General features: G+C 32.6%; 3 protein-coding genes across 3 annotated transcripts; all 3 read left to right on the top strand.

Annotated features, from left to right (window-relative positions):
• Positions 1-2,840: 2,840 nt before the first annotated feature.
• Positions 2,841-4,629, top strand: LOC25499738 (aspartyl protease family protein 2). Its single transcript, XM_013595159.3, has one exon. It carries the CDS (start codon positions 2,902-2,904, stop codon positions 4,357-4,359), a length of 1,458 nt encoding a protein of 485 aa, XP_013450613.1. The 5' UTR covers positions 2,841-2,901; the 3' UTR covers positions 4,360-4,629.
• A 10,524-nt stretch (positions 4,630-15,153) lies between these two features.
• On the top strand, positions 15,154-18,084 carry LOC25499736 (UV-stimulated scaffold protein A homolog). The gene is made up of 2 exons (XM_013595156.3): positions 15,154-15,429; positions 15,919-18,084. The coding sequence occupies exons 1-2, from the start codon at positions 15,232-15,234 to the stop codon at positions 17,596-17,598; spliced, it is 1,878 nt and encodes a 625-aa protein (XP_013450610.1). The 5' UTR covers positions 15,154-15,231; the 3' UTR covers positions 17,599-18,084.
• A 2,289-nt stretch (positions 18,085-20,373) lies between these two features.
• Positions 20,374-22,553, top strand: LOC25499735 (E3 ubiquitin-protein ligase SINAT5). Its single transcript, XM_013595155.3, has 3 exons — positions 20,374-20,914; positions 21,314-21,700; positions 22,023-22,553. The coding sequence occupies exons 1-3, from the start codon at positions 20,684-20,686 to the stop codon at positions 22,374-22,376; spliced, it is 972 nt and encodes a 323-aa protein (XP_013450609.1). The 5' UTR covers positions 20,374-20,683; the 3' UTR covers positions 22,377-22,553.
• The last annotated feature ends 106 nt before the right edge of the window (positions 22,554-22,659 follow it).

The raw sequence follows: 22,659 nt of genomic DNA, 5'->3' as shown, positions 1-22,659 counted from the left end.
ACTTTATTAAAGGTGAAAATATCAATATAAGAAACGAGTCAATAACATTATATATAATCGTTTATTAAAAAAAACATTATATATAGTAAGGTTACAAATACTCATACTAATGCCTCTTCTAAAAAAACTCAACATAAGAGTTGTTACTATTAGTTGATAACAAAATTTGACAATTATTCAAAATGGATCCTATATTCCTATTTCTGAGTTGATTCAACAACAATATTTTTCAAATTAAAGGACTAAATTATTCCTTTAACATATTTGAGCGATTGCTTTGATCGACTTCAACAGTTTTAATAATATTTAGTTACTACCTCAATTTAATAGACACGACTCTTGAATCATTTATCGTCGTCATTGAAGAAAGTGACCACATGCATAATGTATTTTTTAAGAAAAATATATACTATTTTCGTTTCAATATTGTTATCACCGTAGATTTCTAAGAATAAAATGATAAAAATACGTATTTTTATATTTGTTGGAGTTTTATTAAATTTTATCCTAGGGTATAAAATGTTCCTGAGAACATAAAATGTTTTCTAGAGAAAAGGGTTTAAGACATGGGCAATCTAAAACAGATTTCAAGTGTAAAAGATATGAAAGAAAATTATTTTTTAAACATCTAACAATTGCTCACGAATACCTCAAATTATCAAAATACCTCATACGGTAATTAACTATTGTTTGAGAAGCTTTTAAAATCATTTGTTTAATCATTTATACAGTGTCAAATGATAGTTAACTACCGTTTAGTAATAAATAGTAGTTAGTTGTCGTTCAATAGGACCGGTAAGTAGTTGCTAGATGGTTAAAGAACAATCTCTGATATGAAATCAATAGGGCGTGAGGAAAAGGAGAGGCACAAGATTGCAGAACAAGTGATTTTCCTTAACAACCTTTTTACACGATAAGAAAGTCGCATTCAAATTGAAACCATTATTTGTCGTGACTAAGACACAAAACAAAAAGATACTCCAAAAGAAGCTTCCTATAGTATTTTTTTCCTTCTATTTTATTTATTTATCATCATTCGATAATATCGTAAGATATTATTATAAGCTGCATTCCATGTGCCCATGTAGAGATGATTGGCGGGATCGTCGCCAGCCATAACATCAACAAATCCATGTTATAAACATTCACATTGGGGAGCATGTTATGTAAATATTAATGTTTTATTTTCACACAGGTTAACAATTAAAATATTAATGTTTCATTTTCATTATCATTTTCAGACTCCGCTTATGTACCATTAAGATGAGAATATCAGCAACATTAATCAATTTAATTATGACACATAAGTCAATTTAACTATTTTTTTCTATCTCTTTCATATATTTTTATGTTAAAAAAATTGAAATTGTATTGCCACATGTCGCCTTTGAATAGGCTAATATCATGCGACAACATGTCACACAAGTGCAGTAATATATTTCTCTACATTTGTATCCTTGTACATCCCATGTGTCTCATGTCAAAAGGAAGGAGTCTTCATTTATCAGTCTCTCAATTTCTTCTATTTGAAGAGATAAAGAAACAAATAAATTTGAAAATAATTAATAGTTGTGGAACCCACTGCATACTTTATTGTATTTATCTCTCATCAAATGACATTATCCATTTATTTTTAACAAATGAAGAAGATCCTAATTTGAAAAAGAGAGACAATTTTGTCTTTATTTTTTTTATCATATAATGATAACTGCAGTTCAAGATTATGGTAATAAAAAATTTGTTGAAAAATCCACGATTCTGGCATAGTCCATTTCAAACAAAATAACCAATCACACATCTACAAACTAATTTAATTAGTTTTTAAGGTGATTGTTCAAATTGACCATATAAATTGATTATTTGCGAAATCTGATAAATGACTCTAAAAAATCATATTTTAACCATTTAATTTTAGATTTTTCATATTTTTAACCTTTTATTTTTAGTTGTTGACATAAAGTTCAAAAAAGTGACCTAGGAGACGTTAAAACACAACCTTTCACATTAAATTAGATATTTTTTTATAAGGGACGAATTAATTATGAACTTTTAAAATGCTAAAAACGAAAAATACAAAACAATAGATCTACAATTTTTTTTTTATTTTTAGAAGAGAAGAATATCAAATTAGATGGTTAGAATTTGTTTTTTTGGGTTGGCGGATTTCAGAGGTGTTATTTTTTTTGTGAAACTTGCTCATTTATTTCTACCCAAAAAAAAAAAGAAGAAGGTATTTTCAGCATTTCCAACTCAGAATTTATGTAAAGTATTATTCCTTAAAAAGAATTTACGTGAAGTTATGAAAAATTGAGAATACATTGCTTTCCAATTCACTGCACAACAGCAATAACCCAAGGGCACTAGTCTTGCACTTCCACTCTCTTCAAGCACCACTTTTCAACAACCGTGTACGATAGATACGGCGGCAATGTTATTTACAATTTACCAACATAGATTGTTAATCATTTTTTAATTTAATTTTGGTGGTGAACTAGGTTTGAATCTATTTAATTAATTAATTACCTGTTAGTAATAACAATTTATTGGCAGAAGTTAAACTCAACTGTCTATCTAGAATAAGAAAGGCAATTAGTAGTAGTAACTAATGCTATCCAACCGAACACCAACTATAATAACAACAAGAATAATTTACTTTTTACACGGGTAGTGTAACGTTTGTAGTAATATTGTTAGACCAGAATCAGTGCACTGAGTGATGCACCCCACACTATACTGTCATCAACTCAGAACCGCCTTTCCTTCCTTCACGCACCCTAATTTGCATTATTACTCACTCACTCACTCCTTCACTTATTTATTTATTCACTCCCCACCATTTCTTCACTATCACACTTTTCTCTCTCTCTCTCTCTCTCTCTCTCTCTTCTCACCATTACTACAATGGAAGGGAACAATAACAATACCCTTCTCTTCCTATTATTAGCCATCTCCTTCTCCTTCTCCTTCACACTCTCATCAACAACCACTACTACTCATCCACAAACACAAACACAAACACAAACCCTCTCTATTCGCTCTCTTCCCAACCCTTCAACACTCACATGGCCCGAATCAGAACAAGAATCTTTATCCATACCCGAATCCGTAGACCCAATAGAACAAGAATCTCTATCCCTTCAGCTACACCACATAGACACTCTCTCCTCCGACAAAACCCCACAACAACTCTTCCATCTCAGACTCCAAAGAGATGCTGCCAGAGTCGAATCCTTCGCAACAGCTCTCAACAAAACCCGTCCCCATAGATCCGCTACTGGTTTCAGCAGCTCCATCGTCTCTGGTCTTTCTCAAGGCAGCGGCGAATATTTCACTCGCATCGGTGTTGGAACTCCAGCTAGGTATGTTTTCATGGTTCTCGACACCGGAAGTGACGTGGTTTGGCTCCAATGTGCACCATGCCGGAAATGCTACTCTCAAGCAGATCCCGTTTTTGACCCAACGAAGTCACGCTCCTACGCCGGAATCCCATGCGGTGCTCCTCTCTGCCGGCGACTCGACACTGCTGGTTGCAACACCAAGACCAAGGTTTGTCAGTATCAAGTTTCTTACGGCGACGGGTCTTTCACCTTCGGTGATTTCTCCACCGAAACACTCACGTTCCGAAAGACGCGCGTGGCTCGTGTGGCTTTAGGGTGTGGTCATGATAACGAAGGTCTTTTCGTTGGTGCTGCTGGTTTATTAGGTCTTGGTCGTGGTAGATTATCTTTCCCGGTTCAAACCGGTCGCCGGTTCAATCAGAAATTCTCTTATTGTCTTGTGGATCGATCTGCTACGTCAAAACCGTCTTCCGTTGTTTTTGGTGACTCGGCTGTTTCTCGAACCGCCCGGTTCACTCCACTTCTCAAAAACCCTAAACTCGACACTTTCTATTACGTTGGGCTTCTCGGAATCAGTGTGGGTGGTGCTCCAGTTCGTGGCGTCTCCGCCTCGCTCTTCAAACTCGACACCGCCGGAAACGGCGGAGTTATAATTGATTCAGGTACTTCAGTAACCCGATTGACCCGACCTGCTTACATTGCACTGAGAGATGCTTTTAGGCTCGGTGCTACGCATCTGAAGAAGGCACCGGAGTTTTCGTTGTTCGATACTTGCTTTGATTTATCTGGGCTGACGGAGGTGAAGGTACCGACATTGGTGCTTCATTTTCAGGGTGCTGACGTGTCACTTCCGGCACAGAATTACTTGATTCCCGTGGACAACAGTGGGAGTTTCTGCTTTGCTTTCGCCGGAACGATGAGTGGTTTGTCTATCATTGGTAACATTCAGCAGCAAGGGTTTCGGGTCAGTTATGATCTTGCGACTTCACGGGTCGGGTTTGCACCGAAAGGGTGCGAATGAGATCAGTCATGAGAATTGGGATCAACTCTTTCCCTTTTCTTTGTTTTCTGATTAGTACTATCAATATCAATTTATATTATGTCTTTTTTATTCTTATGTTTTTAATGTTATTATAGATTAGAGAAGGAAAATGAGATCTTAATAATCTTTTTAGATCTCGCAGGGATTTAACAAAATGAGAATGTTTTTTTTAGTTTCCACCGATTTAAGTCTTTGCATGTTGGTGTGATTTTTATTTCACAATTAAATACCACAACTACCATGAGTCTACGATCTGTTTTGCTTCTTCAATATCTAACTGTGACCGTACTTGACTTTATATTTTGCGTTCAAAAATACAATTGAATATAGATAAAATAATAATAATAATAATTGAACTATACAATAAAAATATTGTTGAACATCCTTTTCTTAAGATCTTGCTTTGTGTCATTGTACCAGCAGACGTGTAAAAACCGTACTTATGTTTTATTTTCTTTCGGTATTTTACCCTTTTTGCCATCTCATGCCGCAAGGAAAACTCTTGGATTAAACAAATAGAGTGCTTCTAGAGGGTGTAGTGCTCTAAAATTCTTGCAAGTCATTTTTCCACCCTTACACCAAAACGGTGCAGTATCTCTTACTCGTTACTCCTGTCCACATTGCTTATGATTCGTTCATATAATTGAATTTGTTTTAAGGAGGCAAAGCACATGGTCTAGTGCCATATTTCCAAAGTGGCCAAATTGCACATGCTAGAGACAGTAAGTCAAAAGATGTGAGCACTAACCCCCCACACATAAAAAATTGATAAGTACAGACAAAGGGAGAGAAATACGTCGAATAGTTAGTATGGGATGGGATAGCTTGGGAAAGGTAAAAGCAATCGTCTCTTTTCTACACTATTGGATTCTAGCTGTGACAAAAATTATAAGTGGAGCAACCACTAAGGTACTAACCCAAGGCAATTCCTTTTTACAAAGAGTAGCGATATTTGTACATCCAATTGATGACAAGTTGTCGCATAATTAGGGATGACAATGGGTATCCAATGGGCACGGTACTATAGTACCCATCCCCATACCCGCATTTGTAAAAAATGTTAGTACCTGTGCCCGTACCCTCGTGGGCAACAACTTTAGTGCCCTTCCCCATACCCTATGGCCACTTAAGTGTCCATATCCGCATCCATTACCCGCACTTTAACCATGAAAAGACAATAAAAAACAGCACAGTTGAAATAAAACCATGATCCAAAAAATTTCAAATCAACTCATAAAATAGTATGAATCGTAGTATTTAATCAAATAAATAAAAACATCTAAAATATCCCTAAAAAGAAAGAAAAAATAGATATCTTACATCAGTTATACGTTAAAATGTTGCACTTAGATGTTAAAGTCATATAAATTGTTGCTAAAAATTTTATTAAGTTGTTTTAAGTTTAGGGTTAGACTTAAGTAGTTAAATAAATAAATTAATTGTACAACAAAAATAAATAAATTATTTATTATATTATATAAATACATATATGCGGGTTGCGGGGCTGGGTAGTACAGTGCTCATCCCCGTGCCTATACCCATTTAAATTTGCGGGTAATTACCCATACCCATGCCCGTACCCAAGAAAGCGGGGTTTTACCTATCCATAGCGGATATTTTTTGCGGGTGCCCATTGAGTCTGGGTCCAATTGCCATCCCTATACATAATGGTTGTACAAATATCATTTCTCTTTCTAAAACAACCATGAAGCTAACACTTTTCAAACTAAGAGCATCCACAATGGTAGTTCACTAACCAGTACTCTTTAAATGGAATCCACGTGACACATCACATATTTATAATTTTTTAATAAAAATATTTATTAAGGACTCAATGACTCCAATGAGAATACATTAATAATGAGTCCAATGAAAAGTACTTAAATAATCGCACTATCTTTACATCATTGAACAAAAATAATTTACCTATTACTCATTTTTAGAAGTGGGACCAAGTAGTATACATTTTATTACTCCTTTATGCAAGTGGGACCAAGTAGTACACATTTTATTAATTTTTTAAACGTTGAATCCGATAGTTACCCAGGAAAGAGAGAGTCCTTATATAGCTGTTTGTTCCTTAACGATGACTCATTTTTTCTTCCTCCAATGAAGGGTCCTTAATGGGGAGTGATCCTTGTTAAGTAAGGACCTTCATTGCAGATGCTCCAAGTGGGTTATGTGAATTAGTGCTTTGTAATTAAGCCCGATTCATAAAGTGTAGTATATCATAAAGTGTATTTCATCATTGTCTCAAAAGAAGATGGTCCAATCTATCCTATTTGGTTACACAACTGTAACATTATTGCATTGCATCAATAATAAAACCTGGTCTAAATTGATTTGGCATGCTACGATCCCTCCGTCTAAATCTGTTTTTCTTCGAAATTGTGTCATGATAAGCTTCGTAGAGATGATTATATTAAAATTTGGCATAACTCATCATTACAAAATTGGTTTGTAAGATGAATGTCTCTATTATATAAACTCTTATCTAGAGTCTAATATATCCGATGTGAGACTTAGGTCTTTTCTAATAGATGCTGTCTTAAGTCTTAGTTGAATTAAATCTGTAATATTTTGAAGATATATTTCAAGAACCAACAAAATAATAAAACCTTCTAAAAATATTTGCAAAGTATTTTTTTGACGGGGATAAAACTACTGAAAAGCAGAGGATTAGTGAAGTTTTTTCTTGTCTGAGACAATAAGTGAGAATAAGACTACACACATTAGCCAAACCAAGACTCTAATGTACTTTACTTATCGAGATTATATGTGCATTTTGCTTTCCACCTTGTTGGGTTTTGTTAACAAGTCCATTGTTTTTTATAAAACCATGTTGTAAATAAAATGTCAACTCATAAATAAATCAAAATTACGTTTGTGACTTTATGGTCCTTTAAGTTTAACCCTTATTTATAATCGGTGTTTGAAAATTGTTTTTCTCTATTGACATAAGTAAATGACCAACTTACCCCCATCGGTAGTTAACTGCCGCCTCTGGCATATGCGCTGGCAGTTAACTGCCACTGACTTTGCTGCTTTTTATTATAATTTAACGTGTTTCGGTAGAAAAATCAAAATAAATCGAAAGTTATTCAGATTTTTACGAAACTTTACAGACACCTCTATAAAAATACATATAGATGATGTGCAAAGTTTCATAACATTTCGAATAAATCTCGATATTTTTTTATTTTTTCGACCGAAACGCGCATAATCGCAATTGAAAGAAATATAAAAAATCGACACTTATTCGGAATGTTACGAAATTTTTCACATCATCTATATGTATTTATATAGAGGTGTCTTTAAAGTTTCGTAGCATTTCGACTAAGTCTCAATTTATTTTGATTTTTCGACCGAACCATGCAAAATTGCAATTTTTTTCAAGTGCGAGTCCGAAAAAGTGTCCTAAAGGTTGAAATTTTTTAGGCTTTTTTGCACTCATGTTTAGAACAAAAAAATAACATGTCCCACAAAAAATTTGAATTTTTCGACAAGGGACAGATTAAATATGAATTTTTAACGCGCCTAAAATTTAAGACACGAAAACATCAACCTAAAAATTGACTTTTGAGCTGTTTTTTTGCAGACATCTCTATTAAAATACATATAGAGGATCTGAAAATTTTCTTAGTATTTCGAGTAATCCTCAATTTATTTTAATTTTTTTACTGAAACGCGTAAAATTACAATATTTTTCTAACTGCGAGTCCGGAAAAGTTATATAGAGGTTGGATTTTTGTATCAATCAACGGAAATGATTTAACGGATGTAAAGCCGAAATATTAGTATTTAAAGTTGGTCCGATTCCATTGTACGTGGCTCTGGAATAACCAATTTTTTCGTTTTCTCTCAATAAAATAAAATAAAAAAAAGAAGAATCTTAAAGAACAAAACCAACGTTAAAAACAAAAAATTGACAAAGAACCGAAAGCGCTACTTAAAATTAAGAGAAAGATGATATGTCCAAGTTTGTAAATATTGATGATGCATTCAATATATAACGTCGACTGAAAGTAAAAACAACGAAAGCCTTAGCAGGCTTACACAGTCAAACACACAAAAAGCCAAGTAATCAGGATGAAGTTACGAAAATGAAACGAAACAATGCAAAGTGCTCAATGAGTAGTTGAACACCTAGTTATTGAAGCAAATTAAAAAGGTTCTTGGAAGCCATAAAAACAATCATGATCATCCTTAACATTATCTCCACGGCGCTGCCCTCCTAACATCATCATTAAAAACAGCTTTGGGGATCACCTTGAAAAGAAAACTTTGTCCACTCATTGCAGCAAATTCTCCGGGTATAGGTGAATCAACATGATTCTACATTTTAAATTATGAGAAGTTAGTTCCATTTCATAAATATACTTCACTAAGAGAGGCAATCCAAAAGTAAAAACCAAAAGTATAGTTGCAACAATGTAATCGAATCATCAAACCATTGGCCTGAATGACATCGTCACATGACTTTCCAAAAAAAAATCAGAAGCAACGCGATCAAACAAAATAAAAGAGACAAAAAAAAAACTCGTACACACCTGCGTCATCAGAAACGACTCGTTAAACATTCCGAAAAACATCACGGTACACAACATTAGTGGTCTCAGTACACACGCGGTTTTCTTCATCTAGAATAAGCATTTTCAATCCCTTTTTGGAAGTGACTCTCGACACAGCGACGTACAACTGTCCATGAGTAAAAACTGGTTTGGAAAGATAGATTCCAACATGAGACAACGACTGACCTGACTTTTATTTATTGTCATTGCAAAACACAAAGCCAACGGAAACTGTCTTCTAGTAAATTTGAAAGGCAGTCCAGGATCACTCGGAACTACGTTCATTCTTGGAATAATTACCTTTTCACCAGCATTTTTTCCGGTAATAACAGTTGCACCAATAAAAGTTTTTCTCAAGATTGTCTACAATCAACCTAGTCTCATTGGACAATCCAGCTGCCTGGTCAATATTCCTCATCAGCATAACTGGACATCCAACATAACTGAAAACAGCAATAGGATTTGATATCGGATAGATATCAGAAGGAACACCATTTTTGCCACACAATTTCACTTTGGTGTTAAATTGGAAATTGAGTTTGTACTCGTGCTTTGTGGTGCGATAAGATCCAAGATTCGCAGCAACACCAAAGCAACTCATAGAGTAGACCTTTCCCTCTTGCAGGTCCTTCTCAAATTTGTAGATCAGAGTTCTTCGTACAGTGGCGTGAATCTTGTTTCCCTGAAAACGCCAAGAATAAAACAATCAACAATCAACAACACAACACAAAACACTAATAATAATAATAATAATAATAATAATAATAACTAATGTAATTTGCTCATAGATGCATCCATGAGAACCATGTCGAGAGAAAATGGATGTGCGTCGCGATTGACGTCACGAACAAACCAAGCACAGACAATCCGTACAACTATGCTCCAAGATTCCTTCACCGGACTGATCTCAGATATGTTATCTGATCTTGGAACCATTTGAAAATACCTTTTTTTCTAGGTTGAGAGGGAAGAGAATAAGACAGATGATTTAACAGAAGACAACATTGGTATAAATAGGCTAATTGCATAAATAATATCAGTGGAAGCAATGCGAAAATAAAAAAATAACATCAAATAGCTGCAACATGATTGGTTTAAAAAAATAATATTGACACGTGTCAATGTAATATTGGAGGAATACCTACAAATGACATAAATTAGTTTTAATAATATTTTTATTATGTATTTCAATGCATAAAAAAAAATGTTAATGGAGACCTGACAAATTAATTTCGGTGCTCATTTTCTTTAGTGAATAATTTCGGTGCAGTGAATAATTTTGATTGCAATCATGGTGCAATAACTTCTCCTATCAAATGGAGATAACATTTTAGGTAAATTCTCGAAATTATGATTGTTGTTTCTATTATAAGCTTTTCCATATTTATTGTATACATAAAAGAAATCATTGGTGCATTAAATAACAATTACAAATTATGACTTTTTACACAACAATTTCGATTACCTAATCAAATTCCAATTCCATTTGTTTTTTTTGAAATATTAATCAATCCTTCAAAAAGAAAAAACAACAACGTGTGTAGCAATAATCTAATAATTCCCTCAAAAAATAAATTGAAAAAGTAATCTTTCATATAACAATCATGTAGTTTTTTTTTATTTGTTTAAAAAAAAAAACAATCATGTAGTTTATTGTTTTTTTGACAAAAAACCATCAACACAATTTCGGTGCTTATATTGGAGGAATACATTTGTTTTTTTTTTTCGTGCTCATTTTTTTTAGTGAATAATTTCGGTGCATTGAATAATTTTGATTGCAATCATGGTGCAATAACTTCTCCTATCAAAATATTATAAGTTTTTCCATATTTATTGTATACATAAAAGAAATCATTGGTGCATTAAATAACAATTTCAAATTATGATTTTTTGCACAACATTTTTTGTACATAAGAAATAACATTAGATCCTATCACTATTAAGTTGCCACGTGTAGTTTTAAAAAAAAAATAGCGCAAATATATATAATAAAGATAAAGATATCTTAAGGTTTTTGATGAAGATATGTTGATAATCTCACTTGTGGGATTTCTCGTAACCAAATGCGATGATCAAACTCATTGTAGGCTCCCTCAAAATTACAAACGTTATGATGAAATGTTTTGTTAGTTTTTGGATGTTATTTGTAGATTTTTTTTTTATATTCAATATATTAACTATTTCATTTTTTTATATTATTTCAAATTCATTTACTTATGGTCTTGGTGGGGTCTAACCATGAAATAAATGCTAATGTGTTATGTTTAGTTGACAAAATGCATGTTTATTATAAACTTTTATGATCGATAAATTATGAAAATAATTTGATGGGTTATAAATGAGTTTCATATGTATGAAAAAACAAAATAAAATGCACAAATTATGGGCTATAATAGATGAAATACATGAGAATGCAAATAAATGAAAGAATGGTTAAATTTTTAAATTTGAAAGGAAAGAAAGTTGCATCCTCGTTTATTTTGCAATACATGTTTCCATATGCATATCTTTGCATTGAAACTATATGATTGTCATTGCTATTGCTATAAATACAATAATGGATGGTTAATATGGTATGATACATTTCTATAAAATAATTAATAATTACAATTGATTAGAAATGTGATATTGTAAAATTTGACATTTATAGGTTAACACAGTGAAGGAGGACACAATTGAATTTTGTGTGAAAATAATTTTTTATTTATTTTTTTTTATAAATATTGAGACCCACCCAGTTTAGTTGTTAAGAAAAATAAAAGCACATGTTAGTTACAAAAATAAACCGGAAAAATTTAGTCTTTATCTCACTATGCTTAAAAATATTTTGTTGGGACATCAAATTATTTCTTGTTAAATTTTTGTCGGAGATATAATTGTCTCATTTTTTACTTAGTAGTTTCAATCATATAATAATTTATTTTTTAATCATCATCAAGACATAATTGTCTCGTTAATTATTGTTAATTTATCAATTTTTATTGCAAAATCCATAAGTTTAAGTTTAGCTACCTGACGTTTAAGGAGTTTTAAGTTGGAGGCTCTAGGCTTGATCTCCAAAATATCTAACTTGGATTCTTCTAAACACAAATAAAAAATTAAAATAAAAAATAGTTTCTTATCTTTTTTTCATAAAAAAACCTTTTCTATTTTTTTTTATAATTACTCTTTGTTTTTTTACAAAATGAAATTTTTCCGCTTATATGCACATACCTAGAGCAATGTGCATGCATGAGGTGACAATTTGATTGTAAGAGTTTGACATCTCAATTGATAGGGTTTAATCTTTATTTAGATCACTGTAAAATATATATTGTCATCTCTATTGATAATAATTTTTGTTTTTGGCTTTCGCACCGGTTTCCGATCCATCAAAGGTGGACGACTAATCCGGCTCATACGTAGAGGCATGCGCATTGGCCAACCGTTGTTCACCCTAGGCATCTCTATTGGTAATATTTTTCACTTCCCTAATCTTTTGAAAAATAATTCAATGTGCTTGTAATCATCTAGAAATAATATATTTATTGTATTTTTAAATAATATAAATAAATTGCCAGCCCATAATTTTAGTGCTAGGGACAGGAGTGGTAGGGAATGGAATCTCGATAATTTGAAATGTGATGTGATCAATGCGATATATCATTAAAGAAAGATATGAATAATATAAAGATGAAATAATTCTCTAAAAAAAAATCATAGAATTGAAATGTTATAGTTTTTGTTTGTCGTTGATAGAAAGCATATGCACGGTGTTCACGATTTGAATTAATGAAGAATTATTAGAACCGTTAGATTAAAATTAAATTAAGGGTTAAGATTTAGAGTAAGTGTATAGACTTACTCGAGTCAATATATCCCTCCTTAAAAAAATATATAGAAAGTAAATATGAAAAGTTTTTTGAATTTTGACTTAAATACATATTAATGTTTTTTAATGACATTGATGAGAGAAATTATTGTGTGAACACAAAAAATTTCACTTCCTTTGACATCACACACATAAAAAGACGAAAAATAATAGAAAAACAATAATTAAAGAATAATAATTAGTTTTTATAAATGATTATATGATATGCATTTTTTGTGTGCGACCTCACAAATTGTCTAAATCCATATAACCGTCCAAGAACTATTTCATCAAAGATATATTATAATGCTTTTAAAAAAAAGAAGTCAAGAAAGTAGAAGAACAAATGCAAGAAAAAACAAATATTATTCATATCCTTTAACCCATGCATTGCGAGAAAAATTAAATATTATTCATGTCTTTTAACTCATGCCTTAGGTAGAAATTTCAAATCGAAATTCATTCCATAATTGTGAAAGTATAAACTTTCTACATGGATTTGTATATTATAAAAATATAGTAATAACAATAAAATAATTTATCAATGAAATGAATAATAAATTGACACGAATTTGGTAATAAGAAACAATGTATAGAGAAATATAATAGGCCTTCAAATCTTGCTTATGTTCTTGAAGAATGATGTTAATTTCATCGTCACTCGCATCAATCATTTATAGTCTTTCTTCACCTGAAACAATTGAACATCTGAAAAAAATCCAAAATAAATTGATTCAATAGACACAAAAAATTGAACGAAAAAATAAGAGAGAAAGAAATTTATGGACTTAAGAATCAAGCACAACATGAATCAAAACAAACATAAGAAGCTAATAGGTGGTTGAATCTGTTGTGCAATGAATAATTCAACATTAATAGATTAAGAGAAGTTATCAAAACACTTTTAAAGATTTAAAAATATACATAATAATATGTGCAAGAAAGATAATATTGCATATATTAGTTATTTCTGCATATGTTTTTTATTTTAGGATACCGGGAGAAGAAGAAAGCGGATAAAAGAACCAAATAAAACATCTGATATATAGGTTAAGAGCTTAAGTATTGTATATTTGAAGCAATATAAAAAATATATATGACACAATAAAACCAAAATCAAGCAATATGATTGGTTCAACAAAACAAAATTGACACATGTTAAACAACCATTGGAGGAACTCTTTTTAATGACGTGATTAACACCTTCATCCAATTAGAAAGTTGTTGTATCATCACTTTTTTTGAGTTACATGGATATTACATTGGCTTATAATCTTCTTAATAAAGACAAATTAATATTTTCGGTTACATGAATAACATTAAGAATGGATCATTTCATAACATTAAATGAGATCACATTAAATGATGTTTAGAATAGAGAGGTGACACTTGTACTTTAAAAAAAAAATAGTGCAAATATATATACTCCGTAATAAAGATAAAGATGAGAAATGTTAAGAGTGCCTCCGAGACATTTTAAGGACCATAAATGGTAAGTATTTATAGAATGTATGTAATCAATACCTTGGAAATTAAAATATTTGACTTTTTTTTTAAAAAATAATTGTTTTTTTTGAAATGTTTGAAGAGTGTCACGGGGGCATTAACAAGACCATATTATATTCATTGTCTATAACTTTTGTTTCACAAAGAGATATGAAGAATATTCAAATGTTTACCGGGTTAATTAAGTAAATGGTCTCTATAAATATTCAGAATATTGTTTTTAATCCCTACAAAATAAAATCACATTTTTTAGTCTCTATAAAAGTTTAACATTTTTAATCCTTATAAAAATTTCCCATCAGCATTTTTAGTCCTTGTCACAAATATTAAAAAGTGTGATTTTATTTTGTTGGGACTAAAAACAAAACTGTGAATATTTATAGAGACTAAAAACTTAATTAACTCTCTTTAAAAAAAAAAAACTTAATTAACCCATGTTTATTTATGATGCCTCATAATGGAGATAAATTAGTCATTATTTGGGGTTCTTGATTTTGAACCACGACTCATGAATACAAACCTTAGTGTGAAAAATTAGATACACTAATTCTATGGTTTTTAGATTTTAAATTTAAAAAAAGAAGTAGGAAAAAGAGAAATGAAATATGATTTTTTTTTTTACAAGAGAGACGAAATGTGTTAAAATGTCACTTATTATTTTTATTTAATAAAACTTGTTAAAAGATTAACAATAAAAGACCAATTCACCGTTAAAAAAAAGTAAAAATAAAAAAATAAAGGGAACAATTTAATTTTCCACAAACGACAATCGATTTTGTCGTATGGTAATGTAGCGCGCAAGCAAGGAGCAATTGACCATGAAATGGGATATGTATAAATTTAAGGTTTTTCAATTCATAATAATAATAATCAGAATATCAGATAATAAAATAAGTGTGAGATTGAGATTGAGATTGGATAGTTATGGAAGAAGGCGAAAGAGAAGGGAATGGAAAAGGCGCAAAGGTTAGGTTTTTGATTGAAAAGGCAACAAATTCCACCGCACCCGATGTCGATCACCGCCTCCTCAAAGCAATCAAAACGGTGGTTCGTTACTCCGATCTGGAGCTCCGACTTTCTTCTCAAACCTTAATGGATCTCATGAAGCGTGATCACTCCCAGGTAATTTAATTTAATTTCTCGCTCTCTAATTAGGGTCAACTCAATTATTTGATTCTTTTTTGCACAAATAATTATTCTTATAATTGCCACGGTCGATGTTGATATAATTGTGTTACGTAAGAAGTTGAATTCTTTGGATTTTGGAATGAATTCTCTGATTACATTACATGAAACTATACTAGTTTATATACAATACAAGATAGGGTCTATCAAAATAGGGTAACCTGTGAAGGAGCTACTTATATTTGGTTCTGCCATGATAAAATTGTTACTAAAAGCGAGTTCAACAATAGGTTTCAGTTAAAAATCAATTTAGACTATCTAAGGAAAAGGAAAACTATGTCAAAGGTAATAGGAAGAGAGAATAAATGATAAAGAGAGAATAATCCATATTGTAGAAATAATCAACTCAAGTTTATTTACATTCAGATTAGAGCTGCCAGTCCAATATAAAACCCCCATGTTGACATGGATTGATATGTGTTTCAGGTTAGGTACCTTGCACTCCAAATAATTGACGAACTCTTCATGCGTTCAAAGCTTTTTAGGACCCTCATTGTTGAGAATTTGGAACAATTAATGTCCTTGAGTGTTGGGTTTCGGCGAAATTTGCCGCTTCCTGCCCCTCCGTCTGTTGCATCCCTTTTGCGTACAAAGGCCATTGAATTTTTGGAGAAGTGGAATGTTTCGTTTGGGGTTCATTACAGACAGCTTAGATTAGGTTATGATTATCTGAAGAATACACTAAAGCTTAAGTTTCCTAACATACAAGCTAATCTGGAGAGGATTCGGCAAGAGAGAAAGGAGAGGGAGATGAGGTCGAAAGAGATTTTGTTGAACAAGTATGAATCTTTGAAAGAGAAATTTTCTTCAATAAAGGGAGAGATACTGTCTACAATGGACGAGATTGATGGGTGTTTAGACATTTTGCATTCAAAACAGGAACTTGAGTCAGATGATATCTTAGACGATGAAGAGCTTGATGACTTTCGCTCTTTGGAGCTGCAGCAGCTTCGTCGTGAAGCATTGAATGAAGGGGAGAAAGTGTATGAAAGCGGTGATAACAAGGTAGTTTTTGATGCATTGAGGGAGCTATACAAACTTCTGGTGACAAAGCACCTGGTTTCCATTCAAGAATGGGTTTCTGTTCTGGTAAGAGTTGAAGTAGCTGACAATAGATTCAGAGATTCTACGTTGAAGGAGTTCATTGATATCCAAAACCGTGTTAAATCAGTTAAAAAAAGATGTGAGGAGGCAGGTTGTTCTTTTCTAAACTCATCAAAACTTGACGGGGAAGAAGATTTTTGGGAGGAGGGTAATGTTGTATCCATTGAAACCCCATCTAGTGCGCCTGATAATAAAAACAAACATCCCGACGTGGCATCAACTTCCCAGAATATGAGTAGTGATAAACTTGGTTCATATGCTAAAGAGTCTAAAAGCTCCAACACTGACAGCCTACTTCATGGGGGTAATCAATCAGAGTCACACCCTCTGAGGAGTAAACTTTTGACCAAAGCTCCTGTGGTGAGATGGGGTTCTCACTTGGATACTTGGGGTTCAAACAGGGTTTTTATGGCCAACCAGCGGGGATTGGATCTTGAAAGTCACTGGGGTAGGGTAGATGATGATGCAGTTATTCCATCAGATATAATTTCTGAATTGAGTGTTCCGGCAATGCCTTATGAAGAAAAGCAAATTGAGATCCAACCATGCCGTGCTCCTTTGAGAAAAGGGGGACTCTGTCGGAGAAAAGATATGAAAATTTGTCCATTTCATGGACCTATTATTCCTCGAGATGATGAAGGGAAGCCGCTTGGTGCAAGTCCTTCAGAAGACATGAATGTTAATATAACAAAGACTGATTTAGCAGAGAAGTTAGCAAAACAAGCAGTAAAGAATGTTCGGGAAACAGACAAGGTGGCGGCCAAGAAGAGAGAAATTGATAAACAAGAATTGAAACGAGCAAAACTTGCTAAAATTCGGGAACACAATGATGCAGTTTTACGGGATGCTGCATTGGCTTCAACTTCAAGATCAGCCGCTTTTGGAGAAGATGATGAGGTAACTAACAGAGACAAGAAAGCAAGTCTCGCATCCATGCTGAAAAAGAAAGTAACGTCAAAAGATAGAATAGCTCAGAAGCTTTTGAGTTCGCGGGCAAGGTAGCTAGCATTTGTCAATTGAGGATGCTCACGGGCAAGGTAGCTAGCATTTGTCAATTGAGGATGCTAAATATAGAGATGTCTTCCCAAATCAGTAAACTGGTATGATTTTGGTTGAGCTTGTCTGATTGCTCGGAAGTCTTAACTAAACTTCAGAATCAACTGTATTTTGAGTAAAGTCTTGCCTATGGATCATGAGACCAATTATTTGAACTGAGAGAGGGAGGGAAATTGTTCATCCATTCATTTATTTTTCCTTGCAGTTATTTTTTTTTAGGCAGATTACTTAGGATCAGTTAAGGACAGAGAAGTAGTAGTTTGGTCTGTTTATGTGATTTATTTTAAAAAATTTCCCCACATCTTCTGTGAAATTGTTTTGTATACTAGGTGCCAGAGGATTAAAAACTTGGCAATTGATGTTGTCATGTGGATGTTGCAAATTTATTTGTTGTCAATAATACCTGCTTTGCAGATAGCAACATGTCTTCAATTCATAAAAATTGTCACAAATGAATATTGGCATCTGATTTGGTTTGGCTTTTATGGCTGAGAAAATGAAACTGCAGTAGTGGTACACACCAGATCCGTGGGGTGTGGAAGGAATCTTAATTCGGAAAGTCTCGTGTGATATTTAAGCAGTCTGAAAAGTGTCATAAATGGTTTCCATTATAGTCACAGGTGTTAGGTAATCTGTCACTGAAGTTGTTTAAGTAGTTGCCGCTGGTAGTTGACCTTATTATTGTTTCCCTCAATAACAAGATTTTACTAAGATAAGTATTGAATTGAGATTTTGAAAGATTTTAAAAGATTTTTTAGTTCTAAAAAAAATCTTGAGGTATTCAATCAAGATTTTAAAGGATTAGAAATAATTTTGGTAGTATTCAATTAAGATTTTTCGGATTTTTTAAAGAGTCTAACTAAATTCGGTGGTATTCCATCAAGATTTTTCGCAACTTAAAAATTCTCTTGGTATTCAAAAATGTATAGATTTCAATGGATTCCTTATTGAAATGGATTTTGTGAGACTTTTTAGTTAAAAATTTCAAAACTAACAATTTCATACAAAGACTTGAGATTTCTTGAGACATTTTACTCCTTCTCCCACATCAGCCATCAACGTGTGTTCAGTGTTGACACCTCTTTCAGTTTTTTGTTTCTCCATGAGTATCATTATTTCATTTTTTCTTTCTTTTCTTTCAGATTTTAATTTTTTGTGATTCTCTCGTTTCTCTTTTCTTCACGAATTGGTTGTTGTCGATCACATTCTTTACTTTCATGTTTTTATTTTCTTTTCTTTTCGTGCTCTTACATGTTTATTTTACTATTATCAATAAGTTTTTAAAAGTCATTTCAATAAGTTATCAATAAGCTCTTAGATGTTTATTTTTGCTCTTTGATTTTTCATGTATCTCTCGTAATTTTGAATTATTGCTAAATTTGATAGTTATTTCAAATCTTATGAATTCTCATAAAATACTTTCAAATCTTTAGAAGTCTATGAGCTAAAATCCCTCAAAATCTAAAAAGTCTTTTAAAATCTCTTGAAAGTTAATACATTCCTTCACAATTTTTTAAAATCTCAATCCAATACACCTAAATTATACTAATACTTCAGGTGTATTTTTATCGGTAAATGGATTTTCTTTAATGATCTATATAAAAAATGAGATCCTTCAAAAAAAAAAAAAAAAACGAGAAGATGGAGGTGGAGCCAAGTTACTAGGAACTACAAAAGAAATATTCGTCCTTCTTTGGCACCAAACAAAACTTTTGCTGTTAATATTTTTTACCAGTTCTTCTAAAATCGTTGATTTTTTCACATTATTTCCTTATACTCATTTGCATATTTTGTTTCCCATGCTTTCTTATCATTTCCCATAATATCTCTATTATTCTCGTCATAGTTACATATAATTAAATGTAGGGTTGGATAACTCAACTGATTTGAACTAATAAGGAGTTGGTGGTCCTAGTACAACCCCTATGAAGGAGAAAAATTGATCTTAACAACTAAGTTACAAATATTTAACATTAAACGCTCATCATTGAATATCTTCTTTATCACTTGTGGCTTACAAGAGTGACACTCTTTAGTACAACAGGTATTTGAGCTAGAGAATCGTTATTATAATGAACAGAACACACATGGAAATGAACTCACTTAAAGTTGACGATACAACTGATACATTTATGCAAATATAACTCATAATACAATAATTCACTGGTGCACACATCATGAATCCTGTTCAAAATTATACTGAACAGTGAGAACCATAATTGAAAGAGAGAACTCTAAGACAACTGTACAATATGAACACGTTTACCAAAAAAGAAAGAAATAACAGTAACGACAAGTACAAAATAATTATTTGATCATCAATTATTCACCAGCACAAGAATATCTGTGTTAGCCTTGAAACAAAACTATTGAAGTAAATACTTTATCAGCAAGTGGACCAATACCTGCTCTAAATAGCTCTGTAGACAAGTGTTTTATTTAGTGTCCTCAGATTAAGTAAATCTATGTATGACTAAGGCAATTAAGTCCACAAATCAAGGATATAAAAAATGTAACACTTTGAATACTAAACTAAAATACTAACCATTTGTCAAACTGTGATGATAAACTTTGCAATACACGTGAAAATGATTGATAGTGAGTGGACCTAACATACGGTGTATCCAAAGTGTACACCACGGACGGCAATCATTCAAATAAATTGCGTCTAGAGCATGACTCACTACATATCTTCTTCCACATGCCACAATTATATAGGACCTGTTCTTATTTCAAATTGACATAATCCTGATCTTGGTTAGGATTTGGATAATTATGTAATTAATTCCCTTGATAAATAATTTATTTATTTTATCATTGAGAAGAGAAGCCCCTTTATTACCATGAAAAGGCCATAGCATATCCAACAACAATCGTGACAAATATCTCTCTCATTACATGTTCCATCTTAATCTTGGCTTCTCATTACTGTCTTCTTAACTCCACACTTTATAGCTTTTGTTGCTGAAATCATGAAAACCGTTAGACATAAATCAAAGGGTCCTTAGTACTATTGTATGATATCTCTCATATGATCAACCATTCATATCTCAGATTCCACTGTGATATATGCTTAAAAATGGAAACAGGTGGAGTTGATAGTAGTATATTGTCATTGACTATGATGGAAGAGGCTGAACATCATCACCATCAGTTTTCTTCAATCTCAAAGCTACTCAACAATGCTCCCACCACTACCAGTGTCCATGATCTTCTTGAATGTCCGGTTTGCACCAATTCAATGTACCCTCCAATCCATCAGGTTTGTTATCTGAATATCATCCATGTATGTTGCAAGTCTATGTTTAGATAATTACTGCTATCTTTTTACGGTTTTCGTTTCTCTTTTTCTTGGCAAATGTTAGTGATTAGTTTGTTGCAGCCCTCAAAAGTAGAGATAATTTGTTAATGGTAGGGATCAAACCTCCTTCTTCAGCTTCACAACCTATACCACTTGAGAGATTTAAAAAGTGGTATATTTTAGTTCTATATAACAAGTTAATCACAATTGAAACCAAGGAGATCATAATAGAATACAAATGTTCCATTAAACCAAAGGACATTCTTGTCCTTGTACAAGAAATACAGTAAACTAGAAAAATTTGATTAATCATGTCTACAACATGATGACTAATTCTTAAAAATCAAATTTGTTTTGCAGTGTCACAATGGACATACCCTTTGTTCAAATTGTAAGACAAGGGTACACAACAGATGTCCAACTTGCAGGCAAGAGCTAGGCGATATAAGGTGTTTAGCATTGGAGAAAATAGCAGAATCACTTGAATTTCCTTGTAGATACATATCTCTTGGTTGTTCAGAGATATTTCCATATTTTAGCAAACTCAAACATGAGTCTATCTGTACCTTTAGACCATACAATTGCCCTTATGCTGGATCAGACTGTTCTGTTGTTGGAAATATTCCATACCTTGTTGCCCATTTAAGGGATGACCATGGGGTTGATATGCATTCTGGATGCACTTTTAACCATCGTTATGTCAAATCAAATCCTACGGAAGTAGAAAATGCTACTTGGATGCTAACGGTAATTATGACCCTTAACAAAATTTGCTATTTATTGATCGGTTTAGTTATTTAGCAACTGATGAATTCAGATTTTTGATAGTCACCAGTTATACACATCCACGCTCCAAAGAATTCGAATTTGTGATAGAGAGACAAAATATGAAATCAGTAGTTAACATTAGCAACTATTGGTTTGAGTTTGATGATTTTTTTAAAACCGGTCTCTGAATTGGTTACTAAATAGAATAGTGAGTATTTTGTAGTTAAATTCATGCACAGTCATACATTTTGATATCTTATCCAAATTGTTATGACTAACTCTTATTGTTTGGTTCATGTAGGTTTTCCATTGTTTTGGTCAATATTTTTGTCTCCATTTTGAAGCATTCCAGCTTGAAACGTCACCTGTTTACATGGCGTTTCTTCGATTCATGGGTGATGACAGAGACGCCAAGAACTACAGCTACAGCTTAGAAGTGGGAGGAAATGGACGTAAACTAACATTTGAAGGGAGTCCAAGAAGCATTAGAGATAGTCACAAGAAAGTGAAGGATAGTCATGACGGCCTAATCATATACCGTAACATGGCACTTTTCTTCTCAGGTGGGGATAGAAAAGAGTTGAAACTAAGAGTAACAGGAAGGATATGGAAAGAGCAGCAAAACTCTGAATGCACACCCAACATGTGTAGCTAGGTTGTGCTATTTCTTATTGTAGATTACTAGATTTTGGAAAGTCTTATCTAGTTATCTTGGTGTATGTTTTGTTAATGGTTATGGAGGTTTCAATTTACAAAACACACTTCCCTTCTCATGCCACTTTTCATTTCGTGTTCATAACAAGTAATACAAGCAAGAATCTTTACTTCTACAGCTACTTTGATCTTCCTAGGATCTTTTTAGCTATTTGTAAGAAATGGAAACATGCTATCATCCTAAGTTTTAAGGTTCCCACCTTGAAGTTTACATATTTTTAAAA

This window comes from Medicago truncatula, chromosome 7, assembly GCF_003473485.1.
Source record: "Medicago truncatula cultivar Jemalong A17 chromosome 7, MtrunA17r5.0-ANR, whole genome shotgun sequence".
In the NCBI taxonomy this organism is placed as follows: Eukaryota; Viridiplantae; Streptophyta; class Magnoliopsida; order Fabales; family Fabaceae; genus Medicago; species Medicago truncatula.
Note: the sequence above shows the minus strand (reverse complement) of the source record. Positions and strands in the feature narration are given on the sequence as shown.

What these genes read in the sequence shown, in the direction of transcription:
- LOC25499735 (XM_013595155.3), top strand. Translation starts at nt 20,684, where the DNA reads ATGATCAACCATTCATATCTCAGATTCCACTGTGATATATGCTTAAAA. An exon ending in TGTACCCTCCAATCCATCAG is followed by an intron (nt 20,915 to 21,313) that starts GTTTGTTATCTG and finishes TTTGTTTTGCAG; the next exon opens with TGTCACAATGGACATACCCT. An exon ending in ATGCTACTTGGATGCTAACG is followed by an intron (nt 21,701 to 22,022) that starts GTAATTATGACC and finishes TGGTTCATGTAG; the next exon opens with GTTTTCCATTGTTTTGGTCA.
- LOC25499738 (XM_013595159.3), top strand. Translation starts at nt 2,902, where the DNA reads ATGGAAGGGAACAATAACAATACCCTTCTCTTCCTATTATTAGCCATC.
- LOC25499736 (XM_013595156.3), top strand. Translation starts at nt 15,232, where the DNA reads ATGGAAGAAGGCGAAAGAGAAGGGAATGGAAAAGGCGCAAAGGTTAGG. An exon ending in TGAAGCGTGATCACTCCCAG is followed by an intron (nt 15,430 to 15,918) that starts GTAATTTAATTT and finishes TATGTGTTTCAG; the next exon opens with GTTAGGTACCTTGCACTCCA.